The 18,800-nt window shown below is 43.1% G+C and overlaps 1 protein-coding gene across 3 annotated transcripts in view; it reads left to right on the top strand.

The window, feature by feature from the left end:
• The window catches only part of FLNB (filamin B), a 295,799-nt gene that overhangs the window by 272,370 nt on the left and 4,629 nt on the right, over nucleotides 1–18,800 (top strand). For all 3 annotated transcript variants that reach the window (XM_040359221.1, XM_040359220.1, XM_040359219.1), the window contains 6 exons: nucleotides 70–207; nucleotides 1,308–1,423; nucleotides 5,505–5,637; nucleotides 6,791–6,967; nucleotides 12,760–12,978; nucleotides 17,035–17,238. In XM_040359221.1, coding sequence (XP_040215155.1) covers nucleotides 70–207; nucleotides 1,308–1,423; nucleotides 5,505–5,637; nucleotides 6,791–6,967; nucleotides 12,760–12,978; nucleotides 17,035–17,238 — 987 coding nt within the window. The remainder of the gene's footprint in view (nucleotides 1–69; nucleotides 208–1,307; nucleotides 1,424–5,504; nucleotides 5,638–6,790; nucleotides 6,968–12,759; nucleotides 12,979–17,034; nucleotides 17,239–18,800) is intronic.

The following is an 18,800-nucleotide window of genomic DNA, read 5'->3' as shown; positions in this document are numbered from 1 at the left end:
AGAAATTTAAGAGCACATAGAAAATTTGATGTATAATGACATGTTGCTTTTTTTTTTTTTCTTCTCCAGCTGAATTCAGTATATGGACGCGAGAAGCAGGAGCTGGTGGATTGTCTATTGCAGTGGAAGGACCCAGCAAGGCAGAGATTTCATTTGAAGATCGTAAAGATGGATCTTCTGGCGTGTCCTATGTTGTACAAGAACCTGGTGCGTACTGACTAAATACTGTCTCATACTATTTTTTTCATTTCATTTTAGAATGGGAAAGTTTAGCCATTTTTAAAATGTGGCTGTATACTATAGTCTTAGTTTTTTTCTCTCTTCACTGAGAACTGTAGAAGAATATTGCATTCTCACTGCTCACAAGATGAGATTCAGGGTTCACTTGTTTCACCTCCTGCTGATATGTGGTATTTTGCTATGAAGGAGATTTTTTTATGCGAGTCTGGCCAAAAACAATGTGACACCATCCCAAATATTACGCTAGAGGTGGATCAAGGCCTTATAGGTACTACATGAGTCCAAAAATTTACCTTTCAGAACTCCTGAATCGTTTCCACCAGCAGATGTTTTCCAGTCGGTTGGACATGTCTTGTCCTTCCCTGGTTGAAGGTATTTGCTTGCAATAGTTATAGTTATAGTTTCACAACATTGCAGTTAGATTGTGTCTAAAGCCTGAAGCAGGGAATGGTTAAGTCTGTCAGTATGATTATGGAGGTTTCCGATCACTTTCTGTCTTGTAAGGATGAGCTCCAGGGTGTTCGCAAAGCCCACGTGCAGAGCCCGCCAGGAAGCTGACACTCCGCAGCGCTAATCACAGGCAGTGAGACGTTGTCCCGATGCGCGGCTGCAGAGATCGAGAAATGTCTCGCTGCCTGTGATTAGCGCAGCACAGTGCCGACTTCCTGGCGGGCTCTGCATGTGGGCTTTGCGAACACGCCGGAGCTTATCCTTACTGTGATGTAGACAAAGGAGAAATATCTGCAAGTAAGAAAAATCCCATCTTAGATAGTTGTCAATGCAACAAGTGTCCTCATTGTAAGACTTCTCCTCTCTTCCTGTTCTGGTAACATCTCAAATTTATGGATTTTCCATCAACGTTCAATCCTAACAGTGGTCACCAGGACACATAGAAGGTGAATCTCTTCAATGGAACACAGACAGTATTAAAAACCTGGCAATTGTTTTAATCCCTCATCACTCTTTTCAAAATAAAGTCTACGTGTTGGTTTTTGGTGTTAAGCAAAAAGTGATGTAATGTATTATCTGGCTTTGTAACAGTTTTTTTCCTTTTTTCCTTTTTTTAGGTGACTATGAAGTGGTCATTAAGTTTAATGATGAACACATCCCTCAGAGTCCGTTCCTGGTTCCCATCATCGCTCCATCTGATGACGCTCGAAGGCTCACTGTCTCTAGTCTTCAGGTGAGGCACAAGGAAACATCTCTTCTGTCTGTCAACCGGTGACCCATTAAATCCTTGTTTACTAATCTATACGAAACCCAGACAAGTTTTATTTCAAACGGGAAACCAGTTGAATTTTTGCCAAACCCCGTCAGAGAAGCACACTTGGTTTAAGTCCAACTTAACCTTAAACAACCGTAACCACTGTGACAGACAGGAATGGGACCTTTTTCCAACGTGAATGCAGACCGTAATGATTTAACAGAGCTCAGAGGCTTTGCCCATTCTGTCCATATTCAGTTAGGGGGTGGAAGGTGAGGTTTTGGCTGGACTCCACTTTAGGTAGAATAGTATAGTGTTCCTTTTTGAGGTTATAAATATCTAGAATAATATACAGATTGACAAACTTTAACAAAAACATGTTATTGAATTCATTAGTTGACCCTCATTATCATCTTGTAAAAGATATATGTTTTAGAGCCCTTTGGGATAGGATTCATTATCATTTGGTAAGTTTTTAATTTAAGAGGTAGTTTCCCAACTTTAGTTTGATTAGCGGATATCTAGATGCCCCACCTATGGCCAAGCCTCAGTTCTGATCGGCAGTGCTGACCATACACAAATCGTTTTTTGTTCTTTTATTTATTTTTGTTCAGCCAGCAGGCTAAAAAATCTTTTTTACCTACACTGACAGGGCAGATGGATGAATCCTCATTGCCAGGCTATTTTTCTCTGTTGGCTACCACCCCCAAATGTCCGAATACCCGAACGGCCACTGTCCAGATAATAACTCTGCCTGGCTTCTTTGATTTTAATTTTTTTTTATTATTAAGAGAGGGGGCCCCCTGCAAAGCAAATTTTAGCACATTCATCAGGAACCAGACAAAATGTCCACAGTATATGGCCAGCCTAGGAGATCTGACAATACACACATTGCCAAACCTGATATATCCAGACACTTGGTGCCTGAGCTAAAACATTTATATTCTGCAGAAGATGTTAGAAACATTCCTGCAATAACAAAGCTATAATCTAGCATCCCTGAGCTCCGCTGTGGGAGAAAATGTCACCTCAGAGGCTGGACAATAATATTTGGAACTGCTGCTATAATAGACCTTCTGTGAGCATGTCAGAGGCGTTTATATACTTGCATCATTAAAACCACCCCTACCAAACGCAACCCATTCAAGCGAATAGGAAAGCACCACAAACACTCCACATTTGCATGCAATGCACACAGCGCAGTGCATTTGTTCAGCAAAAAAGTGGTTCAAATAGACAGGGAAGAAATCGCATTGCTTTTCAGAAAAGTGAATTTTTGAAACCTAGTATTTTAGGGTTGTTTACAAGGTCATAATTGGTCACAGTTGCATTTTGGTGTTTTTCTTGTGTTTCATTTAAAGACCTTTGACAGCATTTTTCCCTCCGCAGTACAGTTATTTGCTAAAGAGAGAGACAAAGCATAATCCATTTTATAAGTGCACTGTATTGTACCTTTACACTGCTCTATACAATGCTCCAGCCCTCTTTAGCATTTAGCTGGGATATGGTAACACCAACATACCCTCCAGAGATATCTCCACTATGCTTTTAAACTTTTTTATTTTTTTTAAACTTTTTTTAAATGAGCGAGGGTCTCCTCTGGAGAAGTACAGCCAAACAAGCTTTGTCTGTACTTCTCCTTTAAGCTGCATGGATTGTTTTTTTGCTTTGTGTTTTCGATCAACCAGCAGGCTGATTTAAAAAAAAAATAAACAAATTCCCCTATCCACCCAAGTGAGGAAGATGGGGGAATCCTATGCATGATATTGTGTATTCCAACAGCGTAGACTCCACCCCTGTTGGAATACACTGATCAGCAATCCAGCAGCTGATCAAGTGAAATCTTTCCAGCATGCTGTTAGACAAAAGTCGATCATTAGTTCGACTTCTGTGGAGTCGGAATGGCCTTGGATGGTCTGCGAAGAGAAAAAGCAGCTGTTCAGCGTTTCCTCGGTTGTATCTGTGGATCAGCTGAGCAGGGGGAGGTGTAGTGAGGAGGGGGAGAGAATTCTTGTTCACAGCGAAACGCATTTGCAAATCAAATGTGTTCCCATAGAAGATTATGTGCCTGCAATTCACACCGCAATGCCCAGTAAACGCACACGTTTTTTGGGCAATGTTTTTTGCGAATGCAATGCACATATGTGAACCAGCCTCATTCAAATGAACAGATTTTAAAATGTCCTGTGAATTGGATGCAGTGTAATCCCTGCATCTAATGCGAATAGTTTTGAACCCAGCTTTAAATGTAGAAATACATGAGTTCACAGTATGCAATGTTAATTAAATTGTGTGTGTGTTTATATATACACATTTTTAATTTGCCATGGATTTACTGCTTGTTTGTATGAGGCAGCTACGCCCACATATAAAGCAGTCCTGGTTTAAAGTATAACTAAAGGCAAATGTTTTTTTACATTTTTGGACAGTGTGGAGCAGTATTAGAACCCCTGTCAGTTTTTATTGTGGTCTGTGCCCCTGTTATAGAGTTTCACCCTCTCTATTTGTCCTGTTTACCATTTCCAGTGAAATGTATCTTCCAATGCAGAGCCTAGTTGTGGTGACCTGAGGGTCCCCAAGGTATTCCCTTTAATTTGCAGGGATTTCCTCTCCTTTCCTGTTTGGCTATGGAACAGGAAGTAAAGGAAAATCTCTGCAATGGGGGACAGAGGCCGAAAAAATCTGTCGCGGGTTATAACCCTCCCTTACTCTATCCAAAATGAAAAAAAGTTTGCCTATAGTTCTACTTTAAGGGACACAGTAGGGTAAGAAAGTCCCCCACCTGGAAGGGTTCAGTAGCCAGCAATTTCTTACACAATGTTTTCATAAGGACGTGGTGAGATCTGAGATATGAGGGATCCAAGAAGAGAATCATCGGGGCTGCTCTGCAAAACCTTTGCACTGAGCAGGTAAGAATAACAATTTAAATAAATAATTGAGCCTTTAGAATCACTTTACCCATCCATACGTGGATCGGAATTCAGCCAGTTCAGCTGGGATTGGCAGAATTTCAATCCATGTATGGGCACCCTGGTTGCGCACAAGTCAATCCATCGATCGACTTGTGTACAACCAGCCTGTTGAGTTTTCCCTGAACGATTAGTGCCACAGGCTATAAACCAGAAAAACTAATCGTGTTCTGTCGGCAGGGCAGGCTCCCCACCAGCATGACATACAGTAATAGGGCTATGGGAGGGATTGCCCCCTTAACGCTGACTGAACCAAGCACTTTTCTTTCCTTCCACCCGCGTTGGAAGGAAAGAAAATTGCATAATCTATGGCCTGCTTTAGAGAGTTGTTATAGGAATAGGTGTACCTACCAGGGGCGAACTGACAACTAATGGTGCCCTCAGGCAATAGGAGATTATGGGGTCCCCAGGCAATAGATCATGGGGCCACACAGTACTGTATATATGTGTGTGTGTGTGTGTGTGTGTGTGTGTATATATATATATATGTACATATACATACATACATACACACAGAACACACACAAAGTGTACATACACACACCGAGAAGGTACTGGAGAGGCGGGGCAGCTATAATCTTGGTATTTTTACACCAAAAGGATTGTCGGTAAGGGACATTTCAGGCACAGATGTAAAATAAAATGAAAGATTTTTACATACTGTCCCTGGTTTTACTGAGGCTGGCAACCCTGATGGGGCCCACTAGTGGAATGGGGCCCTCGGGCAGTGCCCGAATGGTCAGTCCGCCCCTCGTACCTACTGATATGTATCCTCATCTCTTGTTCTGGACAGATCCACAATTTTGGTTTTCCCATCGCTTTATGTCAGTGACAGTAGTCACTAGGAAGCAGAGAGTTTAATCACCTTAGACAGACACAACAGCAATATAAAAATGGCAGTCTAACCCTTCCACAATCGATTTAAAACAAGAACATTTGACTTTATATACACTTTAATCAGTTTTTTAATCAGTTTTTACAGGAATTCTGTATATTGTTAAGCATTTGAGGTCATTGCTGTTCAAACCTTTTTGCCCTTGGAAAAAAATATTGCAATGGATGTCTCTAATACCTGTGGTTATGATTGTCAGGAGTCTGGGCTCAAAGTCAACCAACCAGTATCATTTGCTATCAGACTGAATGGGGCTAAGGGCAGAATCGATGCCAAGGTGCACAGCCCCTCCGGAGCAGTAGAAGACTGCCATGTGTCGGAGCTGGAGACAGGTAAGAGCAGAGAGTGCAGAATGCAGGAGATGTAATTTATTGCGTACAAGAATTCTGGGTTCTGTCATTAATATTGTGAAAATGCACAATATACTTGTTATAGCATATCATTATAAAGTTTGCTTTACTTATTTGACTTTGTTATAGGTTAGGGCATTTTGCTAAAGTGCAATCTTAACAATAAATGTTTTACCTGTATTTATAATATAATTTAGAAAATTTTAGTCATTTTAAAAGTTAGATAGAGAAATAAATAATTGTTTGATAGGAAGTAATGTGCGTGGATAAGACACTGCAGGCTGTAAACAAGTGGGTGCACACAGTCACGTTAGGGCCATATAGTGTGTATCAACATGCGGAATCTCCATAACGGCTTCCTGGGGACCCCAGCAGCTTTTTAGTTTTGGTCTCATTTTAGTTTTAATTTTTGGGGGGGGGGGTGCAAACTCTGGGGAAAATAACACCCATCAATTGCAGCCTCACTGGCGGTGTCCGGTGTGTCCTCCATTTCTTCCCCGACCTGATGTCTTCTCCCGCCCTCTCCTTCTCTGCTATGATTGGACGCCTTATAGGCATCCAATTACAGCGCCTGTCATTTCAGCCAATCATGTGACAGGTAACAGACCTGATTGGCTGAAAAGGGGTTCAATGTTAGCAAAGCAAATTCCTTCTTATGCTAACATACAGCTGAGTGAGAAGCGAACGCACAGCGTTGCGCCCGCTTCTCACATTTTTAGACGCATATTATAGCCAATAGCTCTAATCGGGTGCTTCCAAAAAACACCCCCACCTCTGTAATTCAGGTGTCCAGTGACCAAAAAGGGGCCGGACACCTGAATAGGGGGGTGTCTGCAGCGACCATAGATGGATTCATGTATTGCAATCTATGGGGATTGGAGCGGTGCAGGAGAGAGAGGGCGGCACTCCTGCACCCTTTATGGACGCACCACCGCTGTTGTAAAGGCAGGTGTTCCAATACTTTTGGCAATATAGTGTATCTAATTACAGCCTATACGAACGTTTTTGTTTTTTTAGTACATGAGTATTGTCTGGAAGTATAGCATACTTGGGTTTATAAAGTTTTTGTCATTTTAATATCTATATTATTTTACAACAAAACTGACTCATGATCTGAAACCTGTTGTGTTCCCAGACAAATATGCTGTACGTTTTATTCCACGAGAGAATGGTATACACACAATTGATGTGAAGTTCAATGGTAGCCACGTGCCTGGAAGCCCCTTCAAAGTGCGAGTAGGAGAACCAGGACAGGAGGGTGACCCTGCACTTGTAACCGCATATGGAGACGGCCTGGACAGAGGAGTTACAGGTAGGCAAGCATTAATTGGGTTAGATATATAAATTCCTGTTTGTTGTAGGTCAGAAGAAAACTTCTGTATCAATAAAAAAAAAAAATTGTGTCTTTTTAGTTTTGGATAGAGTTGGACCTTCTGTCAAGTTTTTATTGTTGTACGAGTCCCAATTGTAGAGATTCACCCCTCTATTTGTAGTAGTGGCCATTGTGTTTGAATAATGTACAAGTCCTATTTGGATGTTTTGCCCTGCTCTCTGTGAAACTGATCTAAAGTAGGGATGGACTCAGGCATGTTTGGATCATACCCGCCAGGAAGCTGTCACTGCACACCACCAATCATAGGCAGTGAGGCATTTCCCAACCCGCAGCTGCACATATACACGCTGCCTATGATTGGCGGTGTGCAGTGACAGCTTCCTGGCGGGTACGATCTGGGGCTAGGATAGTCTTGTTGGAATTAATTTGAATTAAACTTTTATTGATGGGAATTGCAGAAACTGCTGCCCCTCTTCTGAAAATGCCTAATGCCTGGCTTTTTGGCTTGAAAATTTTGAGGCAAAGTCCTGGAACAGGTAAGTAGAGGAGTGAAGTTGGAACTCCTCTACCTGTGAATATTTTCAGAACAGGTAGCATTTTCAAACGAAGAGAATAGCAACAACAGCCTTCCTATTAACATCATCCTAGGTTTCCTTTAAAGGCATTTTAGACCTTCCTACCGGCACCCTGTGTTTTTCACCTAAATAAGATGTGCATTGATCCTGTAGTTTCATGATATCATTTGTTGTCCTGTACACACAGCCTATAGTAGAGTAAATCTTCACATTCCAGTGTCAGAGGTTTGTGTTCAAACATAAGGCAAGTGTTTGTGTTCAAATATAAGGCATGCGCAATGATACTGGTCATGCAAATGCATGACCTCTGTTGTCTAACGCCCCTTTCACACTGATGTAGTCCGCCAGTAGTTCCGCAGGGAATCTGTCGGCTGATGCATAGAAGACATGGACACAGCCCGCTGTTCTCTATGGGGGTTTTGGGTGGAAATGGACCGCCTGTTCATTTCCAGCAGACTATCATCTGATCCGCTAGACGGATGGGAACAGATCCCCATCCATCTGTTTTTAGCAAACATCAGTTGTCGGTGGGCGTCAACGGGTCCGCCTGAAAACTGGACAGGCAGATCTGATTGGTCTGTCAGTGTGAAAGGGGCTTAAGAACTGACACTTCCGTGGAAAACGCTACATATCCCACTATCTCTGGAACTCTCAGTCTAGTGCTCTGCAGGTGAGAGCTACACAGTAATTAGGACTGACAAAGACCAAGCAGGCAGAGCAATTAAAAGAGCCCACCATGCAGTCTTTTATAACATTAGCACTTCCACACAAAGGAAATGGTGAGGAATGGATTGTGACCCAGAACCAGGTAATGCCTGTCCTTTTAGGGAATAGGAACAAGTTGGGTGAATAAATACATGGCTGTAGGGTGATTGGTCAGCCATGACTGTACAAACTGCAGCAGTTACATGCGAGTCCCTCATTACAAGGTAAAGATAACAAACCACACATAGAATATAACTACACGAAGACCTAGTAAAAATAAAACATTTGAAAGTTCACAGTGTTTTAATATGACCGTCTGGTGTAGGCAAGCATTCTACAACAGATTGTGAAGTGTTTGGTGACTTCTGCCGGTCGGACAGCGTAACTGCACGTTCTCCTTGCCCACCCTCTGTATTTCACTGTCCTGTAACATTGCACATCATGTAAGCCTTGCGTATCAGCTGTGTGCAGGCAACAGAAATTTGTAAGTGCGGCCAGATATGCTGACAGTTTGATGGTGCGGAAGTGATGGCAAGTCCTCTTACTGTCAGCCTGGGTATGTCTGATAAGCCTGCAGTACATTCATTGTTATGTTTACAGTCCTTGTTCAGAGCCAAATCTTTGTTTTACAGCAGATGTTCTTATTCATTTATTCCATTCAACATAACCACGATAAATGTGTGCAACAGTATTAGAGGATGCTAATTTTAGCTGCTGTTTATCAGGGAAGAGACTAAGCCGCGTGGATGGAACATTTGCATTGCGTGGGCAGCTTGACAGTGGGATCCAAGGATCCAGCCTATCTTGTCACAGGCTGGCAGTGGCGCTGTTTGTAATGGAAACAGATTTAGTTTCGTAACACAATTCATGGACAACTTTGATCAGTTTTTTTGGACAACATTGGCTTTTCAGTTTACATGTTGTGAAAGTTCACACTGTAAATAGATTTCTTATTGTGCAGCCTGTGCTGGACACGTGTAGCTTCCTGTCAGCTGCATATGTGCCGCAGCTTGAGGAGCTCCAAAGGAAAGGGAACCTCAAGGGACGTTGGCTCTGTGTAGAAAAGTGGCTGCCAACAGTCAAGCTTCTAGGAGGTTTATCTTTATTAGTAATGGCTCAATGAAAGCCTGTTGGTATAGGAACATGCAACCCACCATTCAACTGTCCAATGAGATGGCCTCAGTGAGCAAGAAAGACACTCCCTTCACAACAGGATAGAAGTTGGTGAAGCTTTGCCATCAAGTCAGGCCCTGGTAGGGTTGCCACACCATCCCTTTAAACCAGGACACATATGAATTACACAGGTTCTAAAGGCTGATTTAATGCAGATAAGGCACCGAGTGAGTTTAAAGTGGAGGTTCACCCAAAAAATATATTTTTAACAGTAGATTGGGCCTAATTACGGGAAGCAGAATCGGGTGTTTTAATTAAAATCAAAGCAGTACTTACCTTTTTTGAGAGATGTTCTCCCGCCGCTTCCGGGTATGGGCTGCGGGACTGGGCGTTCCTATTTCATTGACAGCCTTCCGACCGTTGCATACAGCGTGTCACAAGTTTCCAAAAGTAGCCGAACGTCGGTGCGCAGGCGCCGTATAGCGCCGCACCGACGTTCAGCAACTCGTGACGCGCTGTATGCGACCGACGGAAGGCTGTCAATCAAGTAGGAACGCCCAGTCCCGAAGACCATACCCGGAAGCGGCGGGAGAACATCTATCTCAAAAAAGGTAAGTACTGCATTGATTTTAATCAAAACACCCGATTCTGCTTCCCGTAATTGGGCCCAATCTACTGTTAAAAAAATTTTTTCGGGTGAACTCCCACTTTAATTACCTTAATCGGCCACAGAACCTGTGTCATTAATGTGTGCCCTGGTCTAAAGGGATGATGTGGCAACCCTAGGCCCCAGTTACAAAGGAAAATCAAATTAGCGGGACATACAAGAGTGTTTTATGACCAATGCAGCAAGTTTGTGGCAACCCAACCTTCTTAAAGGGGTTGTATGGGTTATTTTTTTAAACAAGCATGTCATACTTACCTCTACTGTGCAGTTTGTTTTTCAGAGTGGCCCCGATCCTCGTCTTCTGGGGTCCCTCGGTGGCTGTCTCGGCTCCTCCTGCAAGAGCTAACCCCCCCTCTGGAAAGCGCTCTCCCAAGGGGGTTAGCTTGCAGGCGCGCTCCCGCGTGACACAGTTGGCGGCCTTAGCCGCCGAGTGTATCACTTGGCCCCGCCCCCACGGCGCGATGCGTCATTGATTTGATTGACGCCAGCGGGAGACAATGGCTGCACTGCTATCAATCATCCAATGAAGAGCCGACTAGAGCTCGGTGAAAGAAACGTGGGATCGCACCCAAGGAGATTCGGGTCTCGGGTAAGTAAATCGGGGGCTCGGGGGGCCGGTGCCTGCAAGGTATTTTTTCACCTTAATGCATAGAATGCATTAAGGTGAAAAAACAGGAAGGTTTGCAACCCCTTTAACGCCATAGTCATGCCTAGAAGGCACAAAGGGTACCATCACACCCTCCTAAATGAGATGGCCTTCCTTAATTGCATGTTTGGTTAAATTAGTGACACATTTCTGTGCCTAGGGCTCCATAACACTTTGTATAGTGTGCAACTTGGATGTGACTTGTTATCCCTCTGCAAATTTGGATCCACTGTTGTAAAACATCCAGCTATGACTTCCATGCAACTTTTGAGGGTTAACATTGAAGTCTATGGCCCTCAGTTGAAATGCAGACCAAAGTAGTGCATGAACTACTTTAAAGTTGCTACAACTTTAAGTCGCACATATATGAATGGTTATCATTGGGAAAACATGGGTTACGACTTGGCATGTGACTTTAATGCCCAGAGTCGCATGACAAGTCGCAGAAGTGTAAATGTGGCGTAAGCGTTTTGCACTGGCTTAAGCTACACTGCTTTGAGTAAGGGCTTGTACAGATTGAAGCATGTAAGCACAGATGTGTGTTGGTTTTAACCAAAGATGCAATAGGTTTTTGATTACGTGCTATAAGACATTCTCGCTCAGCTTAACTCAACAGTTCATTACTTTTGGGAAATTAAATTACTCCGGGCATACTCGTGAGAATTTCTTTCCTGCAACCCGTGAGAATTTGCACGATTCTCCCCATCAACACAGACAGTGCTGATGGGGGAAATCAGCAATTGCCTTCTCCCACCAAATGGGTGGGCGGGAAAGCTGGGAGAAGACAGTGATTATCGCTAGCAGCTATAGCAGTGTCTAGCAATAATCGTAAGAGAATCTGGCAGGCTGGTTGTACCCAAGTTGGTTGATCGATCAAACCAGGTATGGTCTTGGACTCCCCAGTTTTTTCAAAAAATCTTTTGTGAATACCTGACCACCACACCTATTATATGGCCAAAAGTATGTAGACACCTTTCAAATAATGAAGTTCAGGCTTTTCCAGTGAAAGGTGCTGTACTGTAATACTACAGCATACAAAGACATATTGGACAATTGCACACCTCCAACCTCATGGCAACAGAGCACAAAGCTGGGTTCTTAAAGACATGGTTTGACAAGTTTGGTGTGAAGGAACTTGAATGCCCTACTGAGCACTTTTGGGATGTATGAAAACACCTATTACGGGTCAGGTCTTGCTCATCATCAGTACCTGACTTTATGGATGCTCTTTTGGCGAGATGTACACACATTCCTACAGGTACACTTCAAAATCTTGTGGCAAGCCCTCCATAACATTGGAGGCTGTTGTGGGAGGGATGGGGGAGGTTCCGACTCATTATTGTGCACGGTTTTGGAAAGGGATGTCCCCCAACCTCTGCCGAAAATTAAAGATTAAAGTTGAGAAGTGGGGGGAGGCAGTGTTCTGCTGTCGGAAATTACATTAAAGTGAGAAGCGGGGGGTGCTGACTTCTTACCTCTTCTTCCATGCAGCCAGCGAGTTGAGAAGCGGCGTGAGGGGCCGAAAATGACTTCTCACCTGTCAGGGGCCTCTAGTAATTTGGGGGGCCCTCTGCAGCTTTGCGGGGCCCTAAGCGGCTTGCATAGTGAGCCTATAGGGCGGATCGGCCCTGTGTGGGTGTGATGGGTGAGTGTCAACTTTTGGCAGACTTCCACAGCATATCGTGATATACGATATTTGTTACGATTCAACATCTCAAAAGCCCTACAACTTGCTTATGTTTCCTGTTTTTGCCAAAATGCCGTCAAATCTTCTTGTATTTGCCAGGCTAATATGGATTTTTTAGCACCTGTTTGATAAGACCGGCCGCTGTCTGTCAATATTGGTCAGGATTGTTTAAGAGCAACAAATAAAAATTCAGTCATTCTATGGAAAAGGAAGTTGAATTTGAATTTTAAATCTGTTTGCTGTGAAACAGAACCAACTAAAGCCCAGCAGTGTCTTTCACATAAATCAGGGCTTGGTATCCTTTTCCGCATTTGACAGTTAAAATAATGACAAAGTTTGTATTCATTTTTATGTAACCCTTTCACTTTTCCTTGACAGGTAAACAGTCAGAATTCATCATCAATACAAGTAAGGCAGGGCCTGGGGCTCTCTCTGTCACCATCGAAGGACCATCAAAAGTGACCATGGAATGCAAGGAGTGTCCAGAAGGCTACAAAGTCCTCTATACTCCAATGGCTCCAGGAAACTACATGATTGGAATCAAATATGGAGGTCCAAACCACATAATGGGCAGTCCATACAAAGCAAAAGTAACAGGTGAGCAAACATTGGTGCTACTTCATAAAAAAGTGTATGTGTGTGTGTGTGTGTGTGTGTGTGTGTGTATGTATGTATGTATGTATATATATTATATATATATATATATATATATATATATATATATATATATATATATATATCACACACACAGGGCTTTTTTTCAGGGGGAACTTGGGGGAACTCAGTTCCACCACCTCTGGCTCAGAGCCTTTGGTGTCCGCTCACCACAATCACTTGTAAACACAGAAGTCTGGTTTCTGTGTGTACAAGTCACAGCTCTGCACTCTGTGTGTAACCCCCTTAACTCTACATTCTGTATTTAATGCACCTTTAAGACCCTTCTACTGTTTGTGAAATCTGAATGGGGTCGTGGTTGAGTTCCTGCACCTATTTTCTGAGAAAAAAAGCTCTGTGTGTGTGTATATATAATATATATATATATATATATATATATATATATATATTAGTCAGTCACTTCTGCTGTGTTACAAAATTTGTTGCTGGAGATCACGTCAATGGTGGCCTCCCATTGTGCCACCAAAACAAACATCCAGGAAAAATGAGTACAGGATCTGCAAATCTTGTAATAGTCTTTTTACTGCAAATGTACATCTTCATACAAAAATTTGCGCTAATTAATAAGACTTAAGTACAAGATTTGGAGATCCTGTACTCCTTTTTCTTTTAAATATATACTGTATGTATGTATGTATGTATATGTATATGTATATGTATATATATATATATATATATATATATATATATATATATATATATATATATATATATATATATATATATATATATATATACTGGGACACATAGTACAATTGGGTCATGAATGTTACCAACAGAGGAATTCTATTATAAAACTGTCTTTTACATGATGCATTGAACTCTGGAATAAAGGGAGGGAAGGGACAGCACTGTGAGCCAGTCAGCCTTGTAGTGCATTGCACAGTGCTGTCAGTCTAACACTGGAAGTTAGTTGACAGGAGGAGAGGAAAGACTGAAGAACGGAGTTGTGTGATATTGCTCCTTTCGTGAGCTGGTGTGTATGATAGAGGGGTGGGTGGTGGTGTCAATCTGTATTTTATAACTGCAGTGGATAAACGTGAGGTCACTGATCTGACTGTGCAATTTGGCAGGGGTGCTGGTTCAGCTAGTGTTGAGATTGCAAATCTAGCTAAACAGCATTTTACATTTGGTGAAAGGTTGCGCAGATTATGGATATGGATCCCCGTATTTAGCTGTGTTCTGAAATGCTTCTTTAAAGGGTTAGTTCACCTGTATCTTAAAACATGCCTATGCAGGTAAGAGGCATCTGTAGAGAAAAACAAACTGTGAAGCTTTAATGAAGTTAAATTATGCTTTTGATATTTTATTTGTGTAGGTCTATTTATGTACTTCCTGAAGCCTGACAGAAAAACTCCCAGAGGTGGCATCATCCAGTCTGGCCTTATTGCTAGGACACTTCGAACCATTTCTGCTCACCCCACCATCACAGGAGAGGGCTCTCAATCCCCTGCACATGTGTAGTCTCTTTCCTCTCTCATAGCATTGCTGAGCTAGTACAGCGGAGGAGTCAGAGTGTATGCAATTGACTCAGCTGAGAATGTCTTGGCAACAAGACAGACTGGGATGATGCCATCTCTGGGAGTTTTTTTAGCCAGGCTTCAGGAATGGCCTACACCTATTGCAGGGGCATTATTTAACTTTGGTCAAAGCTACATCGTTTGTTTATATCTTAAGGCTCCCATTGTCTGCATAAGCAGCTTTTTGGTAAACCTGAACTAACTCTAACTATTCAGTAAGAGCCCATTCACACAGGGGCAACGCGACTTCCAGTGCGACTTTGGGAGGCAACTTGGACACGACTTGAGTATGAATCACAGGGCGACTTGAAGTCGCCTCCAAGAGGGGGAACTTCATGCCAAATTTAAAATAAAAAAACGACGTGGGTTCCCCCTCCAAGAGCATACCAGGCCCTAAGGTCTGGTATGGATTCCAAGGGGAACCCCCTACGCCGGAAAAACGGTGTGGGAGGTCCCCCCAAAATCCATACCAGGCCCTTATCCGAGCATGCATCCCGGCAGGAAAGGGGGTGGGGACGTGCGAACCGTACCAGGCCGCATGCCCTCAAAATCCCAAAGCACCTTGTCCCCATGTTGATGGGGACAAGGGCCTCTTCCCGACAACCATGGCAATTGGTTGTCGGGGTCTGCGAGCCGGGGGCTTATCGGAATCCGGGAGCCCCCTTTAAAAAGGTGCCCCCCCCCAATGTGAATGAGTATGCCTCTACCCATTCACCTTGGGGGGAGGGGGGAGTGTCAAGAAAAAAACACACTAGACAGGTTTTTAAAGTAATTAATTACTCGGCTCCAGGGGTCTTCTTCCGACTTCGGGGGTCTTCAGACTTCTACGCTCTCTTCTCCCGCTCTCTGGTTCTTCCTGCCTTCTGTCAGGCACCCCTATATTCTTCCAGCTCTTTTACTAGCGGTGGCCCGGTCTTCTTCCGACTTCAGGGTTCTTCTTCCGACTTCTCCGCTCTCTTCTCCCACTCTCCAGTTCTTTCTGCCTTCTGCCGGGCACCGCTATCTTCTTCCAGCTCTTTTACTAGCGGGGGCCATCTTCTGCGTCGTCTTCCTTCTTCTTCGATGTTGACTCAATGCTTCCTCCCGCTGTAATGCCGGGTGCGCAACGATTTATATAGGCCTCTTATGATGTCACAGTCCCATCATGCTCTGGGTGGTGACGACATAAGGGGTGGGGTCACCAGGTGATATCACCCGGTGACCACGCCCCATGCCTATATAAATCGTTGCGTGTTGCGCACCCGGCATTACAGCGGGAGGAAGCGTCAAGTCCACGTCGAAGAAGAGGGAAGAAGACGCAGAAGACTGGCCCACCGCTAGTAAAAGAGCTTGAGGAATAGATAGCGGTGTCCGGCAGAAGGCAGGGAGAAGAGAGCGGAGAAGTCGAAAAAAGACCCCCGAGGTCGGAAGAAGGGAGACTGGCCACCGCTAGTAAAAGAGCTGGAAGATGATATCGGTGCCCGGCAGAAAGAACCAGAGAGCAGAGAAGTCTGAAGAAGACCCCCGGAGCTGACTAATAAATTACTTTAAAAACCTGTCTAGTGTGTTCTTTTTGGCGTGGAGTTCCCCCTCATGGTTCATACCAAATACCAGCTCTGTGGGAGGGAGGGGTTTGCCTTTAGAGCCGGTTCACACTGGGGCAACTTCCTGTAAAGTTGCCTCACTATGAAGGGGGATCTGACTTGGAGGCGACTTCCATTAAAATCAATGGGTACAAGTCGCCTAGAAGTCGGATTGAAGTAGTACAGGAACCTTTTTTTCAAGTCGGAGCGACTGCAGTAGTATACAATAAGACAGCCCTATTCACTTGCATTGATTTCTTCATGCAGTGCGACTAGGGGCAACTTGAAGTCGGACCTGTGTGAATGGGCTCTAAAGGTTATGTTTAACTGACAGGTTTTATGTTCCATACTCCGAATATTTGTGACAATTGCTGTTTTACAAACATCTGTTGTTCAGGTCATTTAACCCCCTTCATGCTGGAAGGGAGGCGGATGCACTACATTTCAATCCAGGAAGGTAATGCTACAAAAGTTTGTGTTCTGAGTTGGTATAACAAAGGTAATAATGCGTTGTGACGTCCGTAATGTATTAACAGTGACTACATAAGGACAAAAATGACTTTCCAGAACAAAAAAAAGACCTAACCTCCAATTCACATGGATGAAAGTTGATGAAGGAAAAATGGCTTTGGTGACAATATCAGCCAATCAGATCTTGTCATATTTCTAGAATCTAAGAAAAGGGCAGCACAGACAGTTCTTCCTTCAGACTTTCATAAGTAAAGCTCATTGCGACTTTTATGTTGTAATGCAAAAGCACTAAAAGCACTAACTTGGCCATACAAATGTGGCGTGGAGCTAACTTAGAATGTACACTAATCAGGTGTCTGATGTCCTGTATACTTCATCTTCTTTTCTGCACTATATACATTTATCTCCTATATGTTATCTTACAGGTCAGAGGCTTGTTAGTGCGGGCAGCATCAGTGAGACTTCCTCCATAATTGTCCAGTCTGTGACACGCGCCTCCACAGAGACCGTCTATAGCGCACTGCCTAGATTTACATCTGACGCCAGCAAAGTCACATCAAAAGGAGCTGGTCTGGCAAAGGCTTATCTAGGACAGAAAAGCAGCTTCACCGTGGACTGCAGTAAAGCAGGTAAGAATTCAAACAGATGTATTATTCGCGACCATCCCACATACATTTTACTGCAGCAGGGCGGCCGCTGTCTGCTGGATCACGTATCTGGTATGTGATCAGCGCTTCCAGGTAGGGCGTGTGTGCCATCCTGGCTGTGCTGTGATTTATTCCAGCACAAGCTGATCAACAGGTCCCAGACAATGATTGATCACTGGGATCCACTGATCGACTGTTTCTGCATTGGTAAACACAGAGCTCTGTACACTGACGGTTCTTGTTTTTTTATTCCCTGCAAGGGAAAAGGACAACAAGATCACTTAAAAGCAGCACATAACACGCACATTACACAATAGGCACCCCTTGATCGCCCCTAGATGTTGACCCCTTCCCAGCCTGTATCATTAATACAGGGACAGTGCATAGTATTGGCACTGATTACTGTATAAGTGTCACTATTGATGTCAGTGTACCCCCTAGACAGCATCAGTGTCAGATTGTCCACCACACTATCCCAGTTCCCTACAAGTCTCTGATTAGCGCCATTGCTAGTATAAAAAAAATACATAAAATAAACACCAGTGTATATACTAAAGTTTCACGCAAACCAAATAATATACACTTATTGGGATTTTATTATACCAAAGTCATGTAGCATAATACATTTTGGCCTAAATTCATGAAGAAATTTAATTTCTTTAAATCTTTTATTGGATATATTTTATTTAGCCGGAAGCTAAAATATTTTTTTCCCAAAAATATATTTTTAGTTTTATATAATTAAAAATACCACTAAAAGAAAGCTCTATTTGTGCTAAAAAATTATATAAATGTAATTCTGTAAAGTGTTGCATGACCCTGCAATAGTAAAGTAATTCAGTGCTGGCCTGGTCATGAAGGGTATAAAGTGTGAGTTTAGGGTTTAGCCGTCTTGAGTGCCTAGAAATCTGCAGTTGAAGCATTACTCTAAAAAAAAAAACAGATTTTGTTTATTTAATATATTTTACATACTTGCATAGTAGGTACGCAAGTCCAAAAGACGCAAGTCCATGAAGTCCAACCTATGTCTGTGATTATATGTTAGTATTACATTGTATATCCTTGTATGCTGTGGTCGTTCAGGTGCTTATCTAATAGTTTTTCTATGCCACCTGCTGAGACCACTGCCTGTGGAAGGGAATTCCACATCCTTGTCGCTTTTACAGTAAAGAACCCTCTACGTAGTTTAAGGTTAAACCTATTTTTCCCTATTGTGGGGTCACCAGTACGGTATTTGTAAATTAAAATCATATCCCCTCACAAGCATCTCTTCTCCAGACAGAATAAGTTCAGTGATCGCAACCTTTCCTCATAACCAATATCCTCCAGGCGCTGTATTAGCTTTGTTGCCCTTCTTTGTACCCCATTTCCAGTACATCATATCTGAGGACTGGTGCCCAGACCTGGACCGCATACTAGGTGCGGCCGGACCAGAGTCTTGTAGAGCTGGAAAATTATTGTTTTTATCTATTGTACTTTTATATATATCCTGCAGACCCTTTTTAGAGACCCAGAGGGAACCAACATACACAGAGGGTCAATGT

Source organism: Rana temporaria, chromosome 7, assembly GCF_905171775.1.
Source record: "Rana temporaria chromosome 7, aRanTem1.1, whole genome shotgun sequence".
In the NCBI taxonomy this organism is placed as follows: domain Eukaryota; kingdom Metazoa; phylum Chordata; class Amphibia; order Anura; family Ranidae; genus Rana; species Rana temporaria.
Note: the sequence above shows the minus strand (reverse complement) of the source record. Positions and strands in the feature narration are given on the sequence as shown.